The sequence below is a fragment of the Balaenoptera ricei genome, chromosome 16 (genome assembly GCF_028023285.1).
Source record: "Balaenoptera ricei isolate mBalRic1 chromosome 16, mBalRic1.hap2, whole genome shotgun sequence".
NCBI classification, from domain to species: domain Eukaryota; kingdom Metazoa; phylum Chordata; class Mammalia; order Artiodactyla; family Balaenopteridae; genus Balaenoptera; species Balaenoptera ricei.
In genome coordinates, this window is record NC_082654.1 from 24,482,107 (window position 1) to 24,505,641 (window position 23,535).

The window sequence follows — 23,535 nt, forward strand, 5'->3', positions numbered from 1 at the left end:
TAACACTGATCTAAAAGTTTCTACCCCTTCCAATTAGAATCAAAGGCTCTTAGTGCCGGAAGGGTTCTCAGAGGTCACTGTGTTACAGTTGGTTTTCAAACCAATTGGGAATGAATATATTTTCCCAAACTATCACAGACTGACATTTTTGTAAATGCAATAAAAATATCACAGAATGTCACACTGCTACAGAAGTTTCTAAAGATCCTCAATGGACGTACTTATTTATACTGATCACAAATCAGTAGCAGTTTGTGGACCAGCACTGGTCCCTGTACTATACTTTGAGCAGCTATGATGCTGGTACAAACTTCTCACTCTTCATTCAGGTAAGGAAGCTGAAGTGTAAGGGGACAAGGCAATTAACCACAAACACATAATTTCTTAGCAGGAGAGTTAGATTAGGACTAGGATTCCTAGTGCTAGCCACAACTACTGAATCTCCTCATAGTCACTCATGCAGAGGTTAAGAAAGATGGACCCGTGCACAAAGACTCCTCAATACCTGCAACCTACATAGTTTGATTTTAAGTATATTTGTGTATCTGACAAGGTCAGGTTCCCTGTTATATATACACTATTAAGGCAGGCCTTCCAGACTCCCAGACTAAGCTGGGTCCCTCGGTTTTACCCTCACATCGCAATATTTACTCATCCTTTGTTGCTTTTACCACAGTTAGCAGTTACATCTTTACATAATTATTTCACTACCATCTGTTTTCCCTGATGGGCTATAAGGACTAAGGGGGCAAAGACCATGTCTGTTTTGTCTACCATCATAGCCTGGTGCCTAGCACAGTGCCTGGCTCCGAGCAAATAATGAAAGAATTAATTTTGTTGAAAGAATTAACTAATGAGTGGAGAAGTAATGCTAGGGTAGCACTCTGGGGCCACCTGCAGGCACTACGGGATCTAGCAGGATGCCCAGTGCTGCCACCATGAGGACACCGGGACTGCCGCAGAGCTGAGCCTGGCTAAGTTTTCTCCAGGGCAGCTTAGCTCCTCTGCCTAGCAACTTCTTCAGGCTTATTTCAAGGGGCCTTTTATCAATAGGGCAGGCAGGTCTGTTCTCCCCTCCTCCCTTCTTCCTGATCTCCCTTCTTGCCTCCTCCTAACTTCCTTTCTTCCTTTTTTCTTCCCTGTAATTGTTTCTGTATATAACACTGTGTGAGGCAACATATATAGAGATAAACTATCTGGCAGGATCTCTGCCTAGAACAAGTTTACAATATAGATGGGGGAAGGGAGAAGTGCAAATGATCAGTTGATAAAAATCAGCAAAGATAAACATTAAGACAACATGAGCTCCAGGAGTTTCAACTCCTCTGCCTGGATTTTAAGCCCTTCACAGTCAGATCCCATCCTACCTGGCCAAGGTGTACCCAGTGTACATCAGAAACGCCGACTTCCTCAGCACCTCCAAAACATCACACTTACTTCTGTCTCGGACCCTCTAGCTCCTGCTGCGGCCCTAGCTGAAACGTTCTCCTTCTTTTGGCTTTGCCAGGTCTCACCTTGCCGACGTAGCTCAAGTGCCGCCACCTGTGAGACCTACCCCACCCTCCAGTTTCCTGTGGCGCAAATTACCTGGATCACACAGGCGGACACTCAGGCATTTGACATCTTGCGATCAGGTCTCCCAGCTGATCTCTGAAGGAAGCAACTGTGGCTGGTATACAGTCACTGTCACCAGAGTACGTCAAGTCTGAAATTGTGAATGCTTCAGTGGAAATACGTAGCAAGGCCAAAACAATCTAGTTTTAGGTGATTTTACTGGATCTACCATCACCTAGAATACGTAAAAGCAAACTCAGGGCAAAATGCAGATAGGTGTCATTGGAAGACATCACAACTTATCTCAGAAGTGGCTGTACTTGCGGTAATGTATGAAAGAGTTTTCCAAGACTCGGTTTGTCATTAATAAAATGGGGATAGTAAGGAGAGCTAGGAATAATGGGAACGATATATAATTAAGGGTAACAGCGGCATGATATATACAGTGCCGCGCCACTGTCCACACCATGATTCCCAGTGAGTCTCTTTACCTCTCTGGGCCTCAGTTTCCTTGTCTGTAAGCTAAGTCTATTTTCTCAAGACTCCCTTCCCACTTTAATTGTCCAGGTGTCTCTCAGAAGCCAGTATGTCTCTCCTGGGTTCCCACGGTCAATGGCTGTTCCAGAAATGGCTGCTGATTTCCTCTGAGCAGCCAGAAGGAAAGGTTCTTATTCATTACACAGCCCCATCAATCATCTGGAGTCCATAGGATGTTTAATATGGAATCACTTAATTTAATAGTCATTTTGACATAGGAAACTGTTTTCTTAAAGCAAGAACTGGCTGTAAAACCTCAAGTGATATTTTACGGCCGCCATATAATAAAATCATTCAGCAATTAGTGATTAATGACATACAACCGTAAGTTTCTCCACGGTCACTTCCCCACTGCTGCTGTTCCTCTCTGGTCTCAGCAGTCACACCTGGAGTGACAAGCCTCTTTCTATAACCAGGGTAGATTTCTGAGCCTAAAAGACCTTTACCTCCATCAAAAAGTATCTGATGGAGCCTGGCACCATAGTGGGGCTGAATGAAAGCATCTAAATAGACACATTCCATGGCCTGGGGGAAAGTTAGCGTGGAGCTCCCTCAGACAAACCACCACGGATGAGGTATGGAACAAAAGAATAAAGCGTTGACTCCCTAGGTTTTGCTCTTTCGGCGGCAGGGTTTTTGTGAGAAAGGCACGTAGAACCTGTGAGCTGGCTCTCTCCTGCAGCCTTCTACCCATCACACTGCCCTCCTTCACTGTACTTTTAGCCCTGATCCTCCCACTGCCAAAACACCGGACACCCTCTTGCTGAGCAGGGCCCCTGCTGTGGCACCCTTCTCTGGCCTCTCCTCCCACAAACACCAAAAATTAAACTTGACAGTGTGGGCTTTCAACGCAGAAATATCAGCCCCACTCTTTCCTCATTCATAACACTCGCCCAAACCTTATGGGACGGACTATTGGTGCTAATCCCATTTTACAAATGAGGAAACTGAGGCCCTGGGTGCCCAAGAACACACGGCTAATACGCAGCACAACCATGATTCCAACCTAGGCAGTCTGCAGCCAACCCCCTCGACCTTGGGCCACTGCATTGTTCTGCTTGCACGCTTGTTAAAAGATAATTGCAATAACAGGTGCCATGGACAAAGCACATTACTTGGTCCAGCACGAGCCCTCAATAAGTGATAATTTATGATTATCATTGTTACTTATTTTACAACGTTGTTTATGATTGCCTTGTTATTTATTGTGATTATTATCAAAATTCATTTCCCTCTAAGGAACAAGAACAGCATTGGGAGCAAACCTCTCTGCCCCCGCTGTAGTGGATACAGTGGTGTGCTATCCAGAACCCACTCTCTTCCAGGCACTCACTCCCAGTGTTGGAAGTGTGAATGGCTGTTGACTCCCAGCTGAGTCCCTCTCCGGAACTTCCCACAGCTGGTGACAGCACCTCACCAAGTTCACACCCTTCCCCAGTGGTAGCCCACATCTTATGGACAGTCAGCGTGGAGGTAGGAAGGCTCAGTCCCTTGGCTCAAGGCTGGACATCTCTGAAGGGCCATCCCAGCTACACAGCTCTAATGGGATCAGTCACTGCAAATGCCTCACAGCCCACTCCTTCCCTGCCCAACACTGCCCGCCTCACCCCTCAAAGGGGTGTTATTCCTGAGTTCCAGTAAACCTGCTGCACACAAATTCCTGTCTCAAAGTCTGCTTACCAAGGGGGCACTGCCTACAACACCCACCCATCCCCCCAAAAAACACAAAAAACAAGCAAATAAATACAAAAATGTACAGGGAATATTGCTTTAGTGTCTTTTTAACACTGGGTTAAATTACACCTAAGTCCAGAGTATGGTTTTCCATTAAGTGTGTTAATATCACATTGCATTTAAACACTCACTAAAAAAATTTATTAGTAAAGTCTTTGAATCTGTGGTCACTATAACTTGTTGATTTAGTTCCAAATAGAACTTGAGTTTTTAGATATTATAAAGACAGGAAACAACATTCTAGAATGGAAGAAGGATTTAGATTTATTTTCTATTCTTCAAGATGTTCTTTTTCTCTTTCAACTGTGAAGCACATTTTCTAGAATTTCCTGAAGGTCCATCTACTCTTTGCAGTATTTGCTGCCCCCAGTAATAGCCTTTTAATGGGCCACCTGGACCCCAGTTCTTCCTTCTATGATTTGCCCTTCATCCCACTGCAAGAATGACCTTCTTAATGGCTGGTCCCGAGTACGCCTATCACTGAGCAGAGCCCTTCAAGTGTATTAACTGCAACATCTTCAACCTGGCATTTAAAGCCTCTAAGTTATCATTTTAATCTTCTTTTCCAGCCTTACCGGCATCTCTTCTCTCATGAGCGTAGAACCTGAACTTCCCGATAGACTGAACTATTAACATTTTCTAAACACACCCCATGCTCTGCTACATGGAGGCTCTCCTCCTGCTCCTTCCTCTGCCTGATATGCCACCATTATGTCACACCAGAAGGCCCATGAGCACAAACATAGGTCTGCCTATGGAAACTGAACCCATCTGTCAAGGCTCCTCTCAAATGCCACCTCCTCCACGAAGGCTTTACTGATGTCACCTCCCCTGGCCCCGCCATCTCAGGTGGTACACCTCTCTTGTGGCACTTCACCACTGTCCTTTGTATCAGACACTAGTCCATTTGTCACAATTTTCTTTGCCCTACTGTATCAGTAGCTTTTGCTGCATAATAACCCATGCTAAAATGCAATGACTTACAACAACAGTTATTTATGCTCATACATCCAGGGCCAGCTAGGGAATTAGCTTGTCTAGACTGGGCTCCATGGGATACTCTGCCCCAAGCTAGGAACTGGGGCAGAGCTGGGCTCTGCAGAGGCTCAGGTGTCCGTGTGCCTCATGTTCTTCATTATGGAGCCTGGAATGAGGGGGTCACAGCTACCATGGGAGGGCAGAGGGAAAAGACGCATACCCCAACCGGGCAGGCACTTTAAAAGTTTCTGCTGTGTCACATCTGCTAAACTTTATCAACACAAGTCAGATGCATGAGCCCACAGCCAGGCTGAGAAAATACCTGCCACACACAGTCCAAAGGCACCGCAAAGTTACACGGCAATGGATTTGGAAGTACAATTTTATTACTTAAGAGATAATTAAGCACTGGAACAATAACCCACACCTACTGTCCTTTATATCCCTTTGTATGAATACACTATTCACAGAGTAGAGACTCCAAACAGTCTCTTGAATAGAAATCCTTAGTAAGGACATCTAAATGGACATAGATAAAATCCATAACCTCATTTATGCCATAGGGTTAATAAAAACTAGAGGTAGTATTTTAATAATGACTAACATCTATACAGCATTTTACAGTTACAAAGCATTTTAATAATGCTTTACAGCTTTCAAAGCACACTTAAATGTACTATCTCATTTAGCATGGAGTGTATGCATTTTTAAAAGATACCTGGAAGTGGCAATGCCTTCACTGGTTGGAACTACTCTTTCACTGTGGATGTCAAGTACTGTGGAGAAAGGAGAGGGGTTTTCGTATGGGGCCCCAGTCTGTATGACTCAAAGCACAACACCTAGGACCCCACTCACTTGCCTCCCTGGTTTTCAAAACCACCTCCTAGCCACCTCCTCTGGTTTCTAAAACCTACTGGGCAAAGAAATTACTGAGAGAGAGCGCTGAAATAGATTCCTGAGGCCAGGGTCTACAGATTCAGACCAAGAGTTTCAGGGTGGGGCCCAAGAATCTGCATTTTTAACGAGCACCTTGGGTCAATCCACCGCAGGTTCTCCCTTGACCACCATCTGAGACACAAAATTCTCTCTATCAGGGGAGTGGACAGGATTTTCTCTCCTGCCACCGCTTAATGTTGGAGATCAACACTCAGGCTGCAAGGGGATCATTGACTCCTGGGATGAAAGCACTGGACCTCAAGACCTTCTAGTCAGCTCTTTAAATTCTACAGAGGAAGATGCAGAAAGCCACAGGAATCCTATGAGTGCCCCAAGGCCTGACTGCTATTCCAGTGGCAGAAACACAATTAGCACCTGAAAGCCCTGACTCCTTCTCAGGCTCTTTTCACTACACCTCACAGGTCAGGGATTTTCTCTTCCTGACGTGCTGAGTTTCTCTTCGCTCTGGAAAATCCTAACAAATCTCACATTAAAATAATAAAAAAGAAAATGAAAGAAAGAAAAGAAAGAACAAAAGGAGACATGGCATCACTCCCCTTATCATGTCACTCAGGTTTCAAATCTCTTCTTCCACGGAAGTAGAAAATAGTCATAAAACCCAACTCTATTTGTTCTATTTCACTGTCACTTCTTTTAGCGACACTTGTTAAATGGGGGGTAGGGGTGGGGCACAGGGCTAAGAAATGTATGGCGCAGGTTCCTGGACCCCTCATTCCCAGCATCACTCGGACAAGTGCATGGCCATCCCATTTTAAACCCTCCGGTGCTTCTGGCCCAGCTCCTTGGCAATTACTGCACACTTTGGTGCCTTTTATAGCTCAGACGGGTTCCAGGGTCCGACTTTTTCAACGCTTCAATTTCCTCGTATCCATCTGAAATGCTGAGTGGGCAGAGCAGGGACCCCTCACCCCAACCCGGGTTCTCTCTCTGCCTCTACTGTGCATGGTTCTGCTCGAATTACTTGACAGCTTCTCTTCAACACCGTTAAGGGAAAAGGTTGCAGAATGTCTGAATATGACACAGCTGGCCAGTGGGGAGATGAAAAGGGGCGGGGCATGCCCCTAATCCATCATTCAGGCTGTCTTTCCAAAGAGCAGATTTGAGTAAGAGGCCTAAAGGGGGGGAATGCGTCCTGATTTCGGAGAATTTGAGGATTCTCGAAGGACAGTTTTTTCCCTCATTGTATTTGTAAGCAAAGGAGATCAAGGTAGTAATACACACGTCAACTGCTAGATTCAGATATACACAAACATGTACATGGAAGGCAAACTGCTGCCTTTGAAAAGCAGTTTGCTGACAGATGAAAAAGCCTAACTGCCTAACGGTATTTCCTGTTTTAAGCATTCCTTTGAGAACAAAACAAGCTAGGGTGTAGTCACAACACCTGGGCTCAGTGCCATTTGCCACCAAGTAAATGAAAGTGTTAATTTCCTCCAATCCAATCACCATAGTCTTTCACCCTCTCTCACACCTGGCTCTCACTTAACTTGTCAAAATCATTTCCACGTGAGTATGGACATTTATCTTCTCACCAAAAAACATGGTGAGCCCCTTGACAGAGTAGAGGGTCATCAGGTAGTGTCCTCATTAGCACAACGGCTTAGGTTCTTTGGCAAGATTTTACCCATTCAAAAAGCGTCTACACTATGGAACTGGACATTTCAGGGTGGTGCAAGCACTAAGGAAGGATAACCTGAAGACTCTTATACCAGTATGCAGCTTGTGTAAAATGAAAAGAACAGTCTAGATGAATGATTTTATAAACATTTTTGTTTGTTTCTTTAATGAATGGTCTTCTATCTTCAAAAGAAATCTTATGCGTAAGCCTGATATATAAAACATTAAGAAGCTGAGTAGTTCTGGCTGAAGCAAAAATGATGGGGCCAAGGACCTGATCACTAAGCACCCCTAAGGCTTCTCTGTGTACCAGGTAGTCCCTGGGGCAATTTATCAGAAGTCCCACAAAACTTCCGAGAGCACTAGTGGAGAAATCACTAGACCAGATCATCTTTCAGGGTCCTTTCCACTCTAACTTTTCCATAATTCTCTACTATAAAAGAGAGTTTATCAATTCAGTGGAATATTCTGCCACATGAAAATGATCATTATAAATACTAGACCCACATACAGAAAATTACTTAGGTTGGTTAAAAGTGAAAAAAACAAAGACATAAATGCAAGGACATATTACAACTATAATTTGGTGAAAAATTACTTTTATGTGTACAAAAATTAGAAGAGGACAAGAAAGAGTAAAGTGTGTGTTAAAATGATTAAATCATTAGTTCAATAAAAATCTGTAATGTCATATCAATTAAAGTATAAACAGAAATGAATTATTCAAAAATATATACTAGGCATATATTTTTAAAAGTCCACAATTCCATAATTTTTCCTTGGAGAATGAAACTTGAGATCAAGATACTTTAGAAGATTTGCACGTCTTGAGGAAAATCAGTAGCTTATCTATTGACAGAGAGTTGCACACAATGCACTTAAGCATCTCAAGGAAAGTGCCTAATGTTAATAAGTCTTCATAAAACATGAATATCATGTCATTCCCCTGCACAAATATGAATGCCCTCCATTACCCAGAGAGACAGGTCTAAACCACTTACCTGGTATTTGAAGCCCTTCACAGTCTGAATCTAGTCTACATCTCTAGCTTCATTTCTCATTGCCCCTCAATGCAAATCCTATTTTCCTAGCACAGTGATTCTCAATGGGGGGAGGGGGGTGCCCCTCAGAGAACACTTGGCAGTATCTGAATATTAGACACATTTCTGTTCTTCACAACTAGAGGAGTTCTGTGAGCATTTACGGAGTAGAGGCCAGGAATCCAGCTAAACCTCTTACAGTGCAGAGGATAATTATCCAGACCAAAATGTCAGAAATGCTGAGGCTGAAAAACCCTATTCTAGCAGATCTACTAACTGCTCTCCAAACATACTATGACTTCGGCTTTGTTCTAATCAGCTTCCCTTCCCAGGAAAACCTGTTTCCCTTTCTTACTTGCCAAGTCAACCCACTCTTCAAGGTTCTTCAACCCCATCCCCAAGAAGCCTTCCCTTGGCATACCAGGCTAACCTGGGCCCTTTAGCTTCTGAGCAATCATGACATTTCTTCTAATATTCTTTTGGTGCTTGCCGTTTCTGGCCACATGCCCTTGGCAATCTGCATGGATTTGTCTCAACATTTGCATCACATCTGTAAAAGCACACAGGACCTGATTCAACACAATCTTTAGTTTATGGTTTTATGAATTTTATTAACATCAAGCTAGAAATATTTTTCTCTAAAAATAACTTTAACATGTATAACAATAAGACATATGCTGATACCTGGAAAAACAGATCAGAAATACAAACACTGACTATTAGGTAATAAATGTGATTTGAATGTAGAGGAAAAAAAGGATATGCAGATGTACTCAACCTTGCTCACTTTCAAAGAGATGCTAAGTGTTATTTGCCCCCAAATTAACGAGGATGGTCATTTCTTCCAATTATCCTCTCATATTATAAGTTGTTTTACTATTAATTTTATATCTAATATTTATTAAGCACTTACTATGTGCCAGGCTAGAAGACTGACATTCAGCCAGGAGGCAATGGCAGGGTATACTGATGCCCCATCAGTCAGAAAGGACACCAGCTGATGAAGTACAATTGCCCAATGTCATAAAGCTATTAAGGGCAAAGCTCTCCTCCTATTTAAATCCTCAACCACCACCCCCCCCACAGGAATGAATCTCTAGCCATATCACACTCTCCTAATCATTTAAAATTTCTTAAAACATGTATTTTCTTTATAATGTAAAGAATCTTAGGGCACCGGGATTTCCGTGGTGGTCCAGTGGGTAAGACTCTGCACTCCCAATGCAAGGGCGCCAGGGTTCGATCCCTGGTCTGGGCATGCCGCAAATAAGAGTTTGCATGCCACAACTAAGAGTCCACATGCTGCAACTAAAGATCCCGTATGCCGCAACTAAGACCCAGCACAGCCTAAATAATTAAATAAATAAATTTTTAAAAATCAACATTTAAAAGAAAAACAAAAGAATCTTAGGGCACCAACTATATATGCATGTAGGCAAATTACAAATATACCTCATGGCTATCCAATTCGGTCATGCCAATCTGAAGAAAGATCTTATGTACGAAATATCTTTACTTACAATAGCACCAAAAGTAACAATTCCTAGAAATAATATTAACTAGAAATGTGTAAGACTTGTATAAAGAAAACTCTACAACTTTTACTGAGGAACAAAGAAATAGTGAAAAAGGAGAGACAAACCATATGGCCAAAAATGAAAACTGGATATTGAAAACTATTCAGTTTTTGCCAAATGAATTTATAGCTTTGCTGCAATTCTAACCAAGAATCTAAATAGTTGCTCTATAGGGAGGGGGAAAGAGGAAATTTTGAAATATGATGAAGTTATTTCAAATTTATCTGGATGGATAAATGAGTAAGATAACCCAAGAATATTTGGAAAAAGAACAAAAGGTTCTATTCTTGGTTTTTTGTTTTGTTATGTTTTGAAAGAGAGGAGACTTGCCCAGCCAGGCACTATGTTGTGTTATAAACAATAATTAAACACAGTTTGGTCTGGCTCAGGGCACAGAGGACTGACCAATCCAGCAGAATAAAGGCTGCTGACAAATGCTACCAACATCAACGGTCCCTAACTTCTGACCAGAGTTTCTCCTGCAGGAAACCCTCAGAGGAAATGGTCAGAAATATGGGCACAGAATTAAGTGGGAAGATGTTCATTGGATTTCAGTTACTTAAAAAAATAAAAATCCTACAAAACCTAAAAATATCCATCAGTATGGATAAAATTATTAAATTATAAAAATGATTAAATTATAGTCACAAGAGGAAATAGACAACTATCAATATAAGATTTCTGAAGCATAATATAGGAGAATGCACAGTCTTTTAATATATATAATCTAATATATAATATATACATATTATATATACTATTTAGTAAAGAAGCATTACAAATCAGAAAACTTCAGCTAATATTTACATGACCACAGGTTGAAGGCACGATTTAAACATAAAGTAATAGAAGACATTATAACAGGAAAAATAAAAAGACTTGATCAATTTTTTTAAGTAAAAAGTATGTTTGATATCATAAGGCAATTAAAATCCAAAGAACAAACTGGAGACAATATTGAAAGAAAATGAGACCATATAAAAATGCCCATAATAAAGAAGAAGCAAAAACAGATGGTCACATAAAAGAAATACAATGGCTAATAAATATATGTCTAAACTCACCAGTCAGATAAGAAATGCAAATTAAAACAAGGAAAATCCATTTTTGCATATTAAATTAGATTACTTTTTTAAATTAAATTTTTATGAGGTGCAGTGAAATGGTATTTCACTAGTTGGAGTGCAAATTGGTATAAACTTTCCAGAGAACAATTTGGCATGCTAATATTTATAGATATATTGTTTTGGTAGTCTATCCTTAAAAATTATAATAATCAGACCTTGAAAAGATAATTACTTAAAGGTTTTCAAAACAACATTCCAATGCCTTCCTTAATAGTAAAAATGCAGAAGCAAGATCAATGTAAAATAATAGTAGAGTGATTAAATTATTATATAGCCACCAATTAAAATACAATGTAAGTAATGCAAGTTTTAAATTATGTTTAGAGAGTGTAGAGAATGGTACAGGAAGATGTTCAAGTATGTTTTAAAAAGATACAAAATTTTATAAACAGCATGATCTCAGTTGTAATAAAAACTTAAATATATTGAAAATTATACTATATTATAATAGGGGAAAAAGTCTATGAAGAAGTACCTGATTTTTTAAGTGGTGTTTTCTGGGCAGTGAAATTAGAAGGAATTATTTTCTTTTTATTTTCCTGCCTTTCCTTGAACGTATACAATAAGCTCGTATCTACTCTACAACCAGAAAAAAAGTAGTTAAATTGTGTTTGTGTCTTTTAAAAATTATTTTTGTAGTTTTGGCCTTGCCTCTCCATCTTTTCCTACAAGCCTGAGACACTTCTGCTCCAGGACTCTTCTTGGTGAGAAGTTCTCTGGAAAGTTTGCATTTCTTCTTAAGGTCTTCCCTGCCTTACACCCTGCTATGGACTGAATTGTGCCTGTCTGCACCCCCACCCCGCCATTCATATGTTGAAGCCGTAACCCCCAAGGCAATCGTATCTGGAGATGAGACCTTTTGGGAAGTAATTAGGTTTAGATAAAGTCATCACAGGTGGAGTTCTCATGATCACATTAGCATCCTTATAAGAGGAAACACCAGAGAGCTAGCTTTTCCTCTCCACCATGTGAGGACACAGCAAGAAGGTGGCCATCTACAAGCCAAGAAGAGAGTCCTCTCCAGAAACCAACCATGCTGGCACCCTGATCTCGTACTTCCAGCCTCCAGAAGTGGGAAAAAATACACTGCTACTGTTGATGCCACCCAGTCTATGGCAGTTTGTTGTAAAAGGGTGATTCTGCATGCCTGCAACCCTGTATCCAATCTACGTGTTAAACAGCCTCTGAGCCTTCAGTTGGATGCTTTCTCCTTGGGCTGCTCAGCTCAATATCCTTCTCTTTCTTCTCTCTCTGGGCCTCTCCCTGACCCTCCAATTCTCAGATTCCCTAGTCAAGGCTACTAAGCACAGCTCATTACTATCAATGTATTCAATGTCCCCACTTCTTTATGTAGGGAACAAGCCCTAAATGGCAATCTGAGTTTCAGGAAGACTAGAGCAGTCAAAGTGCTTTACTCCACGTGGGCCTCTCCTGACCCCTCCTCAAAGGACAATAACCTCTGAAATCTCACCCACTGAGAACAATCAAATTTGCTCCCCTCTGAAAGTTTATTAGTGAGATCTGTCTGTCTCTGAGCTGAAGGACTACTTCTCATGCCCTCCACATAATCATCAGGGTGGAATAAGCATTTGGAAGCCATGTGTCTCTAATTCCAGAGAAACCAGCCAAAAAGCTGGGGAAAGAAGAAATGGTGTTTCCATTTGTATCTTGGAATTTTTCTTACACTGAAGTAGGTGAGTGGATGTGGCTATCTCTGAATTCTTTTTGACACACAGAAATCTTTTCAGATTTCCCAAGGCAGGGTCAAATATGATGCCTTCCCGTCACAGTAAAGAATTCACTTAAGTCTACAGCTACATATGTCCCCTTATTTCCCCTCCTTTGTAGCACTCATCTGTGCTAAGCGTGATCACCACGTGAGTCCAACAGGTCTTGACTTCAACCAAAGAGGTGAGTGTTCTGTTTTCCTCAGTGCACTGGATTGACGACCACGTGTAGCTTTCGAACACTGCATTTGCTTTCGGCATTAAGACAGCTCTTCCAAGGCCGAGATGCAACCAGACATGCAGCATATGGGTGGCCCCCCTCAGCAAAGTAGAAACTGATTTCTGCTTGCAAGCTGAGCTTTCACATCTCCCCTCCTGACCCTGCATGTATTATTTTGAATGTATTTTTAAATTGCTACACCATTTAAAAAACGTAAGGGACAGTTGAATTAAATATTATTTGTGGCGTGCACTGGTTCGCAAAGGGCCTCTAAATCTGATTCCTTCCACGAGGTCGATGCCTAAATCCCATTATTTGAGATTGCAAATGACTGTGTTTGCAAAATTGTAGATGCACATTTAGACGCAGCTTCAAAAATTCACCCCGTAATGTTAACTTTGTTTGAAAAGACCTTGATTTTCCAGGAAGCAATCTCTAATCATTCTGCCTGTTCCTTAGCTCTGTCTCTGTCATGGATAATGTATTAATAGCCAAAGGATGACTCGCCATGTAGTTCTTCTGGAACCATTGTTTAGGAGCCCATCCTTGAAGCAAAACAGAATACATTCCAGAACAGGTGAGATCTATAGAGTTTAAACTGAAGTAAAGGTGTAAGAGGGTTCACCCAGCCACATTATCTCAAGGTAATCATGTCCCATTTTCACTTCCTGCTTCTCTGCCCTATGCTTTCCACCCTCACAGCTGCTACTAGGCTGAGCTGGGTAAGTCTAGGACTCAGATATATGGGATTTTTGTAAGTGAAATTAGCACTTCACTGAACAGGAATGTGCACACTTGGCTCATGTGCGCACACACACACACACACACACACACACACACACACACAGAGGCAATAAACAGTATTCTCACAAAGCAAAATCCTGCCATCAAAATGTAAAACAGAATAGAACAGAATGAAACAAGTTCAGAAAACCTCACTAAAAAACTCAGCAGCTAAAATCAACAAATATTTCTCATCTCACTGTTCCTATGTGTCAGGAATCTGGGCATGACTCAACTGGGTGCCTCTGTCTCAGCGTCTCTCACAAGGCTTCAATAGATGTGCTGGCCAGGGCTGCAGACTCACCTGAAGGCTTGACTAGAGAAGGATCTGCCTCCAAGCTCACTCACATGATTGTTGGCAGGATTCAGTTGTTCCTCATTGGAACCAAGCTGTTGGCCTGAGGCCCTTAGTTCCCCACTGACTACTGACTATAACCTCCCTCAGTTTCTTGTCACATGGGCCTCTCCATTGGGCAGCTCACAAAGCAATTACAAGAATGCACCTAAGACAAAAACCATTGTCTTTTGGTAGCCAAATCTCCGAAGTGACATCTTATCACCTGTGCCACATTCTAGTAACTAGAAGCAAGTCGCTAAATGCAGCCCAAACTCAAAGGGAGGGGACTAAACAATGCATGGTCGCCAGAAGACAGAGGTCATTGGGGGCCATTTTGTAGGCTGCCTGCCACAAGAATGAAGTAAGTATTGACTATAAATAGACTCATACTTGCACATGTTTTAGGTGTGAATATACAATAGCACAAAATTGATATCTTTAATGACAGGTGTCAAAGATACTCAAATGAATATATTCTGAGGTAATTATTCTCCTTTCAGTGGTAATTAAAACAAAGTCGTTAAACCCTAACAATCACCAATTCCCCCTCCTACATGTTCTAAGGGATATACAGCAAACAAAGATTGATTTCCTGGAGGGTGGGGTGAGAGTGACAGACGGAGAGGAAGAGGAGAGAGGGTAGGTCATTCTATATAAGAAAAGCTTATGATACTCGGGGAGGAAGGTGTGTGGGGATAGAGGGGTGCTCTGGAAGGGGATGTTCTGTGGACAATAAACCTCTGTGACTGAGAATAGTTTTAGAACCCATGGAAAGAGAAGGAAAAGTTGAGAAGGTAACTACCATGATGATCAAGATCTTGGAGAGACAGATATGCGCAAAGGACAGTTTTAGAAAGACTCACTGTGTGCTGTGTGATATAATGCTTCTTTGCAACCCCCTTCAAGAAAATGTTCAGTAAAAACCTACATTGCTCTAAAATGCTTTCAGTGTTGAATTTGGGTCATACCACTTGAATGTGACACTCTGTTGAGACTGGGGAAAACATAAATTTTTATTTGGGCTACCTAGGACACTGGTCCAAGAAAACAATCCTAGATATTAAGGAAATATGCATAAAATATTAACCAAACTGTTATTTATGATAGTGAAAAATATGAATATTTCCAATGTCCAATAAAAATAGAGTAATACAAAAAAAATTTAAAAAAAATGTTTAAAAATAGAGTAATACAGTATCTTTACATAATGAAGAGTTGCATAGACAATTAAAACGATGGTTATAAAGATTTTATAATAACATAAAAATTGTTATAATAGCACATTAAGAGGAGAGAAGGGAGATTATACAAATTCACATGCAATATGTTTAGGCTACACATTAAAGAGCATAGGCACACAAAAAGAGACTGGGAAAAACAAGAACGATGAAAGATCGGAAAGGAAATATTGCAATGAAAGGGTTTTTTAGTCCATATCCTTCCTTTCTCCTTTAAAAGATATTTTCCTAGGACCTCCTATCTATACACACAAGGGAGGACACGTTTTGCTTTTCCATTCTCCCTACCCTCCCTCATGACCTTTCTAAAAGAAGAGAAAAGAAGCTGCTGGCAGAGCCATCGCTAGAAATCTACAATGAGGAAGCCGACCTTAATCAAAGGACAATAGAGCCCATCCCGACTGTCCCTACACACCAGCCACTCTTCAGCCTGCAACCAGGCATCACAGCAGCTCAAAAGAGCGGTCCACAAGGGACTCTCTCCATGAGCCCCCCTAAAGTGGGCTGATCTACAACTTGTTCTACATCTGTTGATTCTTATAGGGTTTTTTTACTCTAAAGACCAGTCCATTTTGCAACCCAAATACTCCAGAAAAGAGGTAAGAGTTTAATTTCCTGGCACCTTAGTGTGTATTACTTTATCAGAACACTCTCCTGCAGTGACAGCAAAGAAGAAATGGACCCTGATCTTTCAGGAGAGAGAACAATTAAGGGGAAGTTAGTAAGGAAGAGACATAGGACACATTCTATCTCTCCTTCAAGATATGGTACGACCAAATGCCATCAGGGATCAGAGGCACTTAGAGGCCAGTCCAGTTACACAGAGAACTCAGCAGGCCTAGGATGCCTGTTCCCTCAATGAAAAAGAGGCCAGAAGAGGGTGAACACCTAGGGAGGGTGAGGGGCTGCAGAGGCAAAGCTGTGAACCGTCACAAGTATTCATATTGGATGTGCAGCGAAAACAATCTTCCCACAGCAGAATGTGCCTGCCTGTTAAATATCTTCCAATGGAAGAGTGGAAATACTATTCATTTGTAGCTCAGTAGGATATTAAAACAAAAAACAAAAACAAAAAAACCCACTTTTTCCCTACAATAGCTCTGCCCAAGCAGAGACTAGAGAAAGATTACGTTAGGCTACTTAGCCACTCTTGTGCTCTCCCTGCAAACTAAAATTGCTAAAGCAGTTGGGGTGATGAATGCGAGCATAATCTGCCTGTTAACCAGGTATCAAATGAGTGAAAAGGTCACATATAAAAGAGTTTTTACGTCAGTCTGATTCTCAGGGCACGAGTTTGATGGCCCAGTCACTCCATGGTGTAAGATTCCTAGGTGACCTCTCTTGATGGCATTAGAACATCTGGAATTCATAAAGAAAATTTTATCTCTTGATGAAGCTTTTATGATTGATGCTAATGAATATTATGCCCCATGCCCTGTCTAACCCACAGGCACTGTGGGGCACTAAGGAGGAAATGGATAATCATGATAGCCCCTTATGATTCCCAATGCATTTTCACAGCCATTACATTGATCATCACTGTAGATGGTCGATTCTTCTCCAGCACACTTGGCAGAAATCTTTTCTGAATCACAGTGTTCTTCCCCACAAGTCCCTTCTAGGTTGCTACTTTCCGCCAACTGAAGGCAACATGGGAGACGAAACTTAGCATTCGTGAAGGATCTATCCCTAGACATTTGAAAATCTCCAAATTATAGATAACAATATTTGGACGATATTTTGTCTGGTTAGCATGTTCACTCTATTTGTCTACATACCGCAAGATTAAAGTCTTTTATTTCAATGTCTTGTTTTTGGCATGACTTCCCTGCCCCCAGTGCGTCCCCACCGTCCCTAATACCACTTCACCCTGCAGCAACCCTCCCAAAGAAGCAGCTGTAGGGCTTTGGGTTGTTGAATTGTTTTGTTTTTACCACGCCAGAAGAATTATGACTCCAGAAAAAGTGAGGACAATAAAGTTAGGTTGAGATGTGGATTCTTGGCAGTAAATTAGACCCATTCGATTGTTATCAGATGTCCACACACAAACAGTCTCACTGGGAATGGGATTCAAATTTGCGTCCCAGAAAAATGACAAATCACTTATGTGTCACAGTCTTCAGAACTACTGGTAAACATAGTATTTAAAGACATAACTTACAAATTATAAATCTGAAATGGTGAAACAAAATTGCCAAGAGTCCAATTTTGAAAGGATTATATCTGGTCCTTTCAATAAGCATCTGAAACTGACAAGAAGAATATTGTTCCCATTGCGTAGATGCGGAAACCAGAGCTTGGAGAGGCGCTCTCTCAACCAAAGCTGTGCTCTACACCCTGAGAAATGCACACTTTGTCTTTCCTCAAGGAGGTGCCTAGTCGATATTTCCACTCCTAACCCATACAAGCCATGTCTCTCCAACATAAGCGCTTTCAACAGCCATGAATTCTGTCATTGGGGGGGGGAAAAAAAAGGTCTGTGTAAAATGAGCTCTTCCTCTGCAACTCCTATGGCACCTAAAAGAATAATCACGGCAATTATACATCAGAAACGGAGAAATGATAATTACAAAAATGGAATTTTCAGCTTCCACTTGGCTAGCCAGCACAGGCACTAACTTTTATATTTCCCCATGGGGGCATATATGAAAGAAGCACAGAGTGGAGAAGAGGTGAAATACAATTGCCAGGACCTGGGGATTTATCCTTTCTGCTACACAAAGGAAGGGGGAAGGCAGACAGCAACTGGGACATTCTCTTCTTGCTCTTTGCAAAACAAAGAAAAATGCTGCCCTTCATCCACTTAATTTAATTTCCTTCAGAAACAAGGACGAGTCCTATCCAGTCTACTGTACTTTCCTTCTCCGTCAACGTGACTTCCTAGTCGGCTAACTGCCTTACCATCTCAAGAGTTTGTTCCAGAAATAGCAGAGGGCTACTTTTTTCTTTTTGAGGGACTTCTGAGTGTTGGCACACTGAGAAACTGGTCCATCTTAGCTAAGCAAAAAGGCAGTAGTTATATAGCTAGAACATCAGAAAAACAAATATTTCCTTTTTCTGCCTTAGTCTATTGAAAAAAATCTTAATACAATTCTAAATACGACCAAATAATAATTGTAATAATAGTTACAGACCAAATAATAGTTGGTCTGAAAAGGGAAAAAGAACTGGGAATAGCCAAGGTATTGAGTCAAAAGCAGTGACCCCAATTCCCTTTTTTCGCCCAGTTCTTTGTGCATAATACGACACGGTTGATTTTCACAGTGTGCTTCAGCAATCATCATTTTAATTCTGGACAAAGTTCTATAGGTGCAGAGGGGACTGGGTGAAAACGCTGCTTCCAAAGATGTTGGTATGGTTGTATGTACATACAGGGATACGTATACCTACATGACCACCACCCACACACACACCACCCCTGCCTTGTGGAAGGCATAAATGGCCATCTCGTGACTTCTTAAGGGAACTGACTAAGGTATTTAAAATGAGACATGGAAGAGGTACTACTTTCAAATACTGTTAATTTTTTTCTGTTTTTAATTAAGCACATAATTAAGCATATTATACACTTTGGTGTATGCTTCCTACATATATCTGGCCACCATTTCTGCCGAAATGAAAGCCAGATACAACTAAGAAGCATTTCATAGAGCAAGGAAGAGTAAAAGGTAAAATTATACCAAACCAAGTTTACTTTGCTACAACCAAGGTAACAACAGTATGCATGTATTAAAAAAATACCAATTAATAACAACACTTGCCCCTTGTACAAGAGTAAATCTGTTCTCCCTAATAATACCAACTAAAATTTACAACATAATATATAGTTAATGAAGTATTTTTCAATTAAAAAAAGAATGGGGGGCTTCCCTGGTGGCACAGTGGTCGAGAATCTGCCTGCTAATGCAGGGGACACGGGTTAGAGCCCTGGTCTGGGAAGATCCCACATGCCACGGAGCGGCTGGGCCCGTGAGCCACAACTACTGAGCCTGCGCGTCTGGAGCCTGTGCTCCGCAACAAGAGAGGCCGCGATAGTGAGAGGCCCGCGCACCGCGATGAAGAGTGGCCCCCGCTCGCCGCAACTAGCCCTCGCACGAACCGAAGACCCAGCACAGCCAAAAATAAATAAATAAATAAAAATAAAAGTAGCTATAAAATTTAAAAAAAAAAAAAAATGGCATTTTCTGATTGGGGGAAGGGCTAATTCTCCATCTTAAACACGTATTCACTCTTAAAAGAGTTTTTCAAAATGTGCTCCACAGAAGTGGCTCTGAAGGATTCAGGTGTGACGTGAGAAAGGGATTCTGGAGTGAAATGAGTTTGGGAATCAGTGACTTTGTGTTTGGCAGCTTCCCTCCCTCTGGGCTTCTCCAGAGTCTTCAATATCCTAACGTGAATCCTGAGTCTCCAGGAGGGCAGAGTTAGATAACCGTTACCTAAAATTATGTGACCACAGAAACACCTTAGGAAGGAGAAGCACCGTGTGGAACTAGTGTTCTTCAGACTATGTTTTCGGAATACTGCTTTTAGAATAGGTTCATAAAATATCTACTTTTTCCAAAAAGAAGGGAGACTAGTACATAGCTAAGAGCGCCCCATCATGACCTTCTCATGGAGCTCTCCAGCCCAGGGCTTCTCACTTTAATATACACATTAAATCACCAGGGATTATGCTACATGCAGAGTCTTGCTCAGGAAGTCTTAGTGGGGCCTGAGATTGTGCGCTTCTAACAAGTTCCCAGGTGATGCCGATGCTGCTGGTCTGTGAACCAAACTCTGAGTAGCAAAGGGCTAGGACACACATGACTTCACATGCTGAAGGTGGGGCTTCCCTGGTGGCGCAGTGGTTGAGAATCTGCCTGCTAATGCAGGGGACACGGGTTCAAGCCCTGGTCTGGGAAGATCCCACATGCCACGGAGCAACTAGGCCCGTGAGCCACAACTACTGAGCCTGCGCGTCTGGAGCCTGTGCTCCGCAACAAGAGAGGCCGCGATAGTGAGAGGCCCGCGCACCGCGATGAAGAGTGGCCCCCGCTTGCCGCAACTAGAGAAAGCCCTCGCACAGAAAGGAAGACCCAACACAGCCATAAATAATAAATTAATTAATTAAAAAAAAAATGCTGAAGGTGTCCAGGGACTGTCCAGAGTGCTATGTTGACTGATAATTCCTTACCCAAGAGGGTGGTGAGACTGAGGATGGAGCTTACCAGTAAAACCTGTTGGGTGTGATGCGTTCATGCATGAGTTGCCACCGTCTCCCAAAGTCCATGGAGCTGTAGAGCTGCAAAACAAGGAAGTGAGGAGAGCATAAGCATCAAGGGACACTGTTTAACAGAAATGCACGTGTCACCCTTCTGGAGATGAACATTCCAACCCATCCGAGTGCCTAATGCACACAAGTAGGCATCCATTCTATCCAAATATATGAATATGACTGCGCTATGCTTATCATGGGGTCTTCTAACTCAATATACATCCAAACAATGGACGCTTTGGAGCTGAGTGTAAAACCATTTCTGATGCCATCCATGTCTCTCCTTTAGGGGTAAAGCCTTTAGTAAATTATATCTTCCTTTTTTCTTCAAATTCCAATAAGTCTCTAGCTACATATAAAACAGTTCAGCAACACTGAATATTTTAAAATATTTATTGAACAGCTCTTACATGAAAGGCACTCTGGTGGATATGAAGATAAGGAAGAGGTACATTCTGTGCTCATAGGAAAAGTAACACTCATAGGTAAAAATGCTCATCAGCTAATATCTGAGCCAATATTAAATCAAAATATTATGCTCCTTCAGTTTTATCTCTTAGTGTTAAATATAATATAATCTAAATGAAATGGTCTCTTCGATGCCACTAAGATACCAGGCTCATTCACACTCTCACGACTTTGTAAGATGGCAAGGATAAGACGACTCTTGTGCCTAAGTGAAAATCACCTATCCGTGCAGGGCCAGCACAAGTGTGGCTTCCTCCACAAAGCCTTTTCTGACCTCTGGTCCACTCACTGTTCTTCCTTCTCAGTTCACTCATCATTTGTTTCCACTGAGCACTTATCATGGGATAAAATATGTTTGTGTGTTTCAGATTTGTCTGTATTATTTAGTTGTATTTATACTCCCTGAATACATACAGTGTTCACTAAATATCTGTTTCCTAAATCAGTAATTAAAACAGGCAATAAAGATGGACAGAAACTCATGGAATGAGAAAAAAACCCAGAAGAGCCCCAGGACTTTAGAAAAATAAAAAAAAGAACGCTCTGAGAGGCCAAACGACACAGATTCCACGTTCTCTTATTTTATGAATGCAGAGTCTGAAGCCTTTGTAACACATAAGGGAAAACCCAGCATCCCTTTAAGAGACTAGCCAGGAGTGTGGCTAGTTTATTTTTAATTGAATGCCTAGAAGTGCAATATGTGAATCAGACTGATGATACTAATAATATAATTAGTAATAATTAGTAATAATAAATATTATTATCATCATCATTATTGTTATTAATGTTTGACTGTGTTGCTCTTTCACATACATTTCAGCCTTACAAGGACACTGAAGAGAAGGCAAGATAGTTATTACTAATGGAAACCCCTGCTCTCAAGCATTCTCTCATCCACCCAGACAGTTAACCACTCCCTCCCTGCTGGCATCACTGTGTTTACTATCAGCCTGCAAGAAGGGGTTCACAGTCAGCCATTACTGGTTGGCACACCTCTCCGCCCCACTAGACTGAGAGTCATAAGACGGGCAGAGATCATGTCTTATTCACCTTTGTGCGTCCGTGGTTATACAACGCCTGGCATATAACAGAGGAGCACACAAAACTCCTATTTCACATTTAATGAGACTCAGTCTTGAAGAAGTTACAGTTTTGTCAAATGAACTAGGATTTAGGTTTTCTGAGGCCCTAGCCACCATCTCCTTCTATGGAATCACGGTGCCTAGTTTATAATGAGAATTCCATCATGTTTATATTTTTCCACAAATGTTTACAACTGGAAGAACTGAGCAAGGCAGAAGTACGTGGTCCTCAAGTTTATAGAAATGGGGTCAGGTGAAGGATATCCCTGTAATCACATCCCCAATAACCATTTACCCACAGTGCTCTCCAATGCACCACATCCAGGTAACGTTTCCATCTGTAAGTTTTGAGTCCAAATCTTACAATGCACACAGAAATAATTTTTGTATGAACTTATGGTAATCTCAAAAAAGCTTTGGGGGGCTTGGAGAAGTCTGGTCCCATTTCAGTTTCATTCAGGAAATATTACTGAACATTGGCACCATGAATGAACTACCTTTTTTAAAGTCTCTTTTTTTGTCCAGTAAATAACAGATATGTTTGTGTGTGGTTTTATATATATATATATATATATATATATATATATATATATATATATATATACATACACACACACACATACATATAACTCAAAATAGTCTAAAAGGTAGTTAAAGAGATATATTAGCATTTCTATTTTATAGATGAAGACATCCATGCTCGGTTCTACAAAGTGACTATAGCAGCCGTATGGAAAACCAGGATGTCTATGCTGATGTAGCAGATGCCAGGTTTATATTACACCACACCAGCCCCACCAACTCCACCAACTCTCACAGTATTTATTCAAACCAGGCTCTTACTCCATGAGTAAGTACCAACTACTATGTGTGTCCAACTCTGCACATGGGAAAAATAGGCAAAACTACTCTGACTCTCAAATATCCATACAGGTCCACCACATCAAATGGGAAAATGGGGCAAAGGCTAAGGCTCTAGAAGGTGAGAGATGGGAAAGATAAACTGGGGTAAAAATGGAACAATGAGGCTTACTGAAGAAATATATTTTGAGCTAGGCCTTTGGAAATAGGTGGTGTGGCCCAGAGAGAAGGTGGATCGAGATTTTCCTGGATGGAAGAGACAATGAAGAGAAAGGTGTCAATATGGCTAAGGTCTTGAGCTTGGCTCTGGGGGAGCTTTTAAGAGAAAGGAGGGATGTGATAACAGTTGCTGGCCAAAAGCAGGTGGAGGTTGTCTGTCTGTCTGTCTCCCTATTCATCCATCCATCTATCTATTTGCGGATGTTTTTATATCTCTCTGTATGT

At 41.4% G+C, this 23,535-nt stretch overlaps 1 protein-coding gene across 1 annotated transcript in view; it reads right to left on the reverse strand.

Moving 5' to 3' along the window:
• SORCS3 (sortilin related VPS10 domain containing receptor 3) overlaps positions 1-23,535 on the reverse strand; it is a 593,582-nt gene that overhangs the window by 201,736 nt on the left and 368,311 nt on the right. The window contains exon 5 of the mRNA XM_059899211.1: positions 20,634-20,707. Coding sequence (XP_059755194.1) covers positions 20,634-20,707 — 74 coding nt within the window. The remainder of the gene's footprint in view (positions 1-20,633; positions 20,708-23,535) is intronic.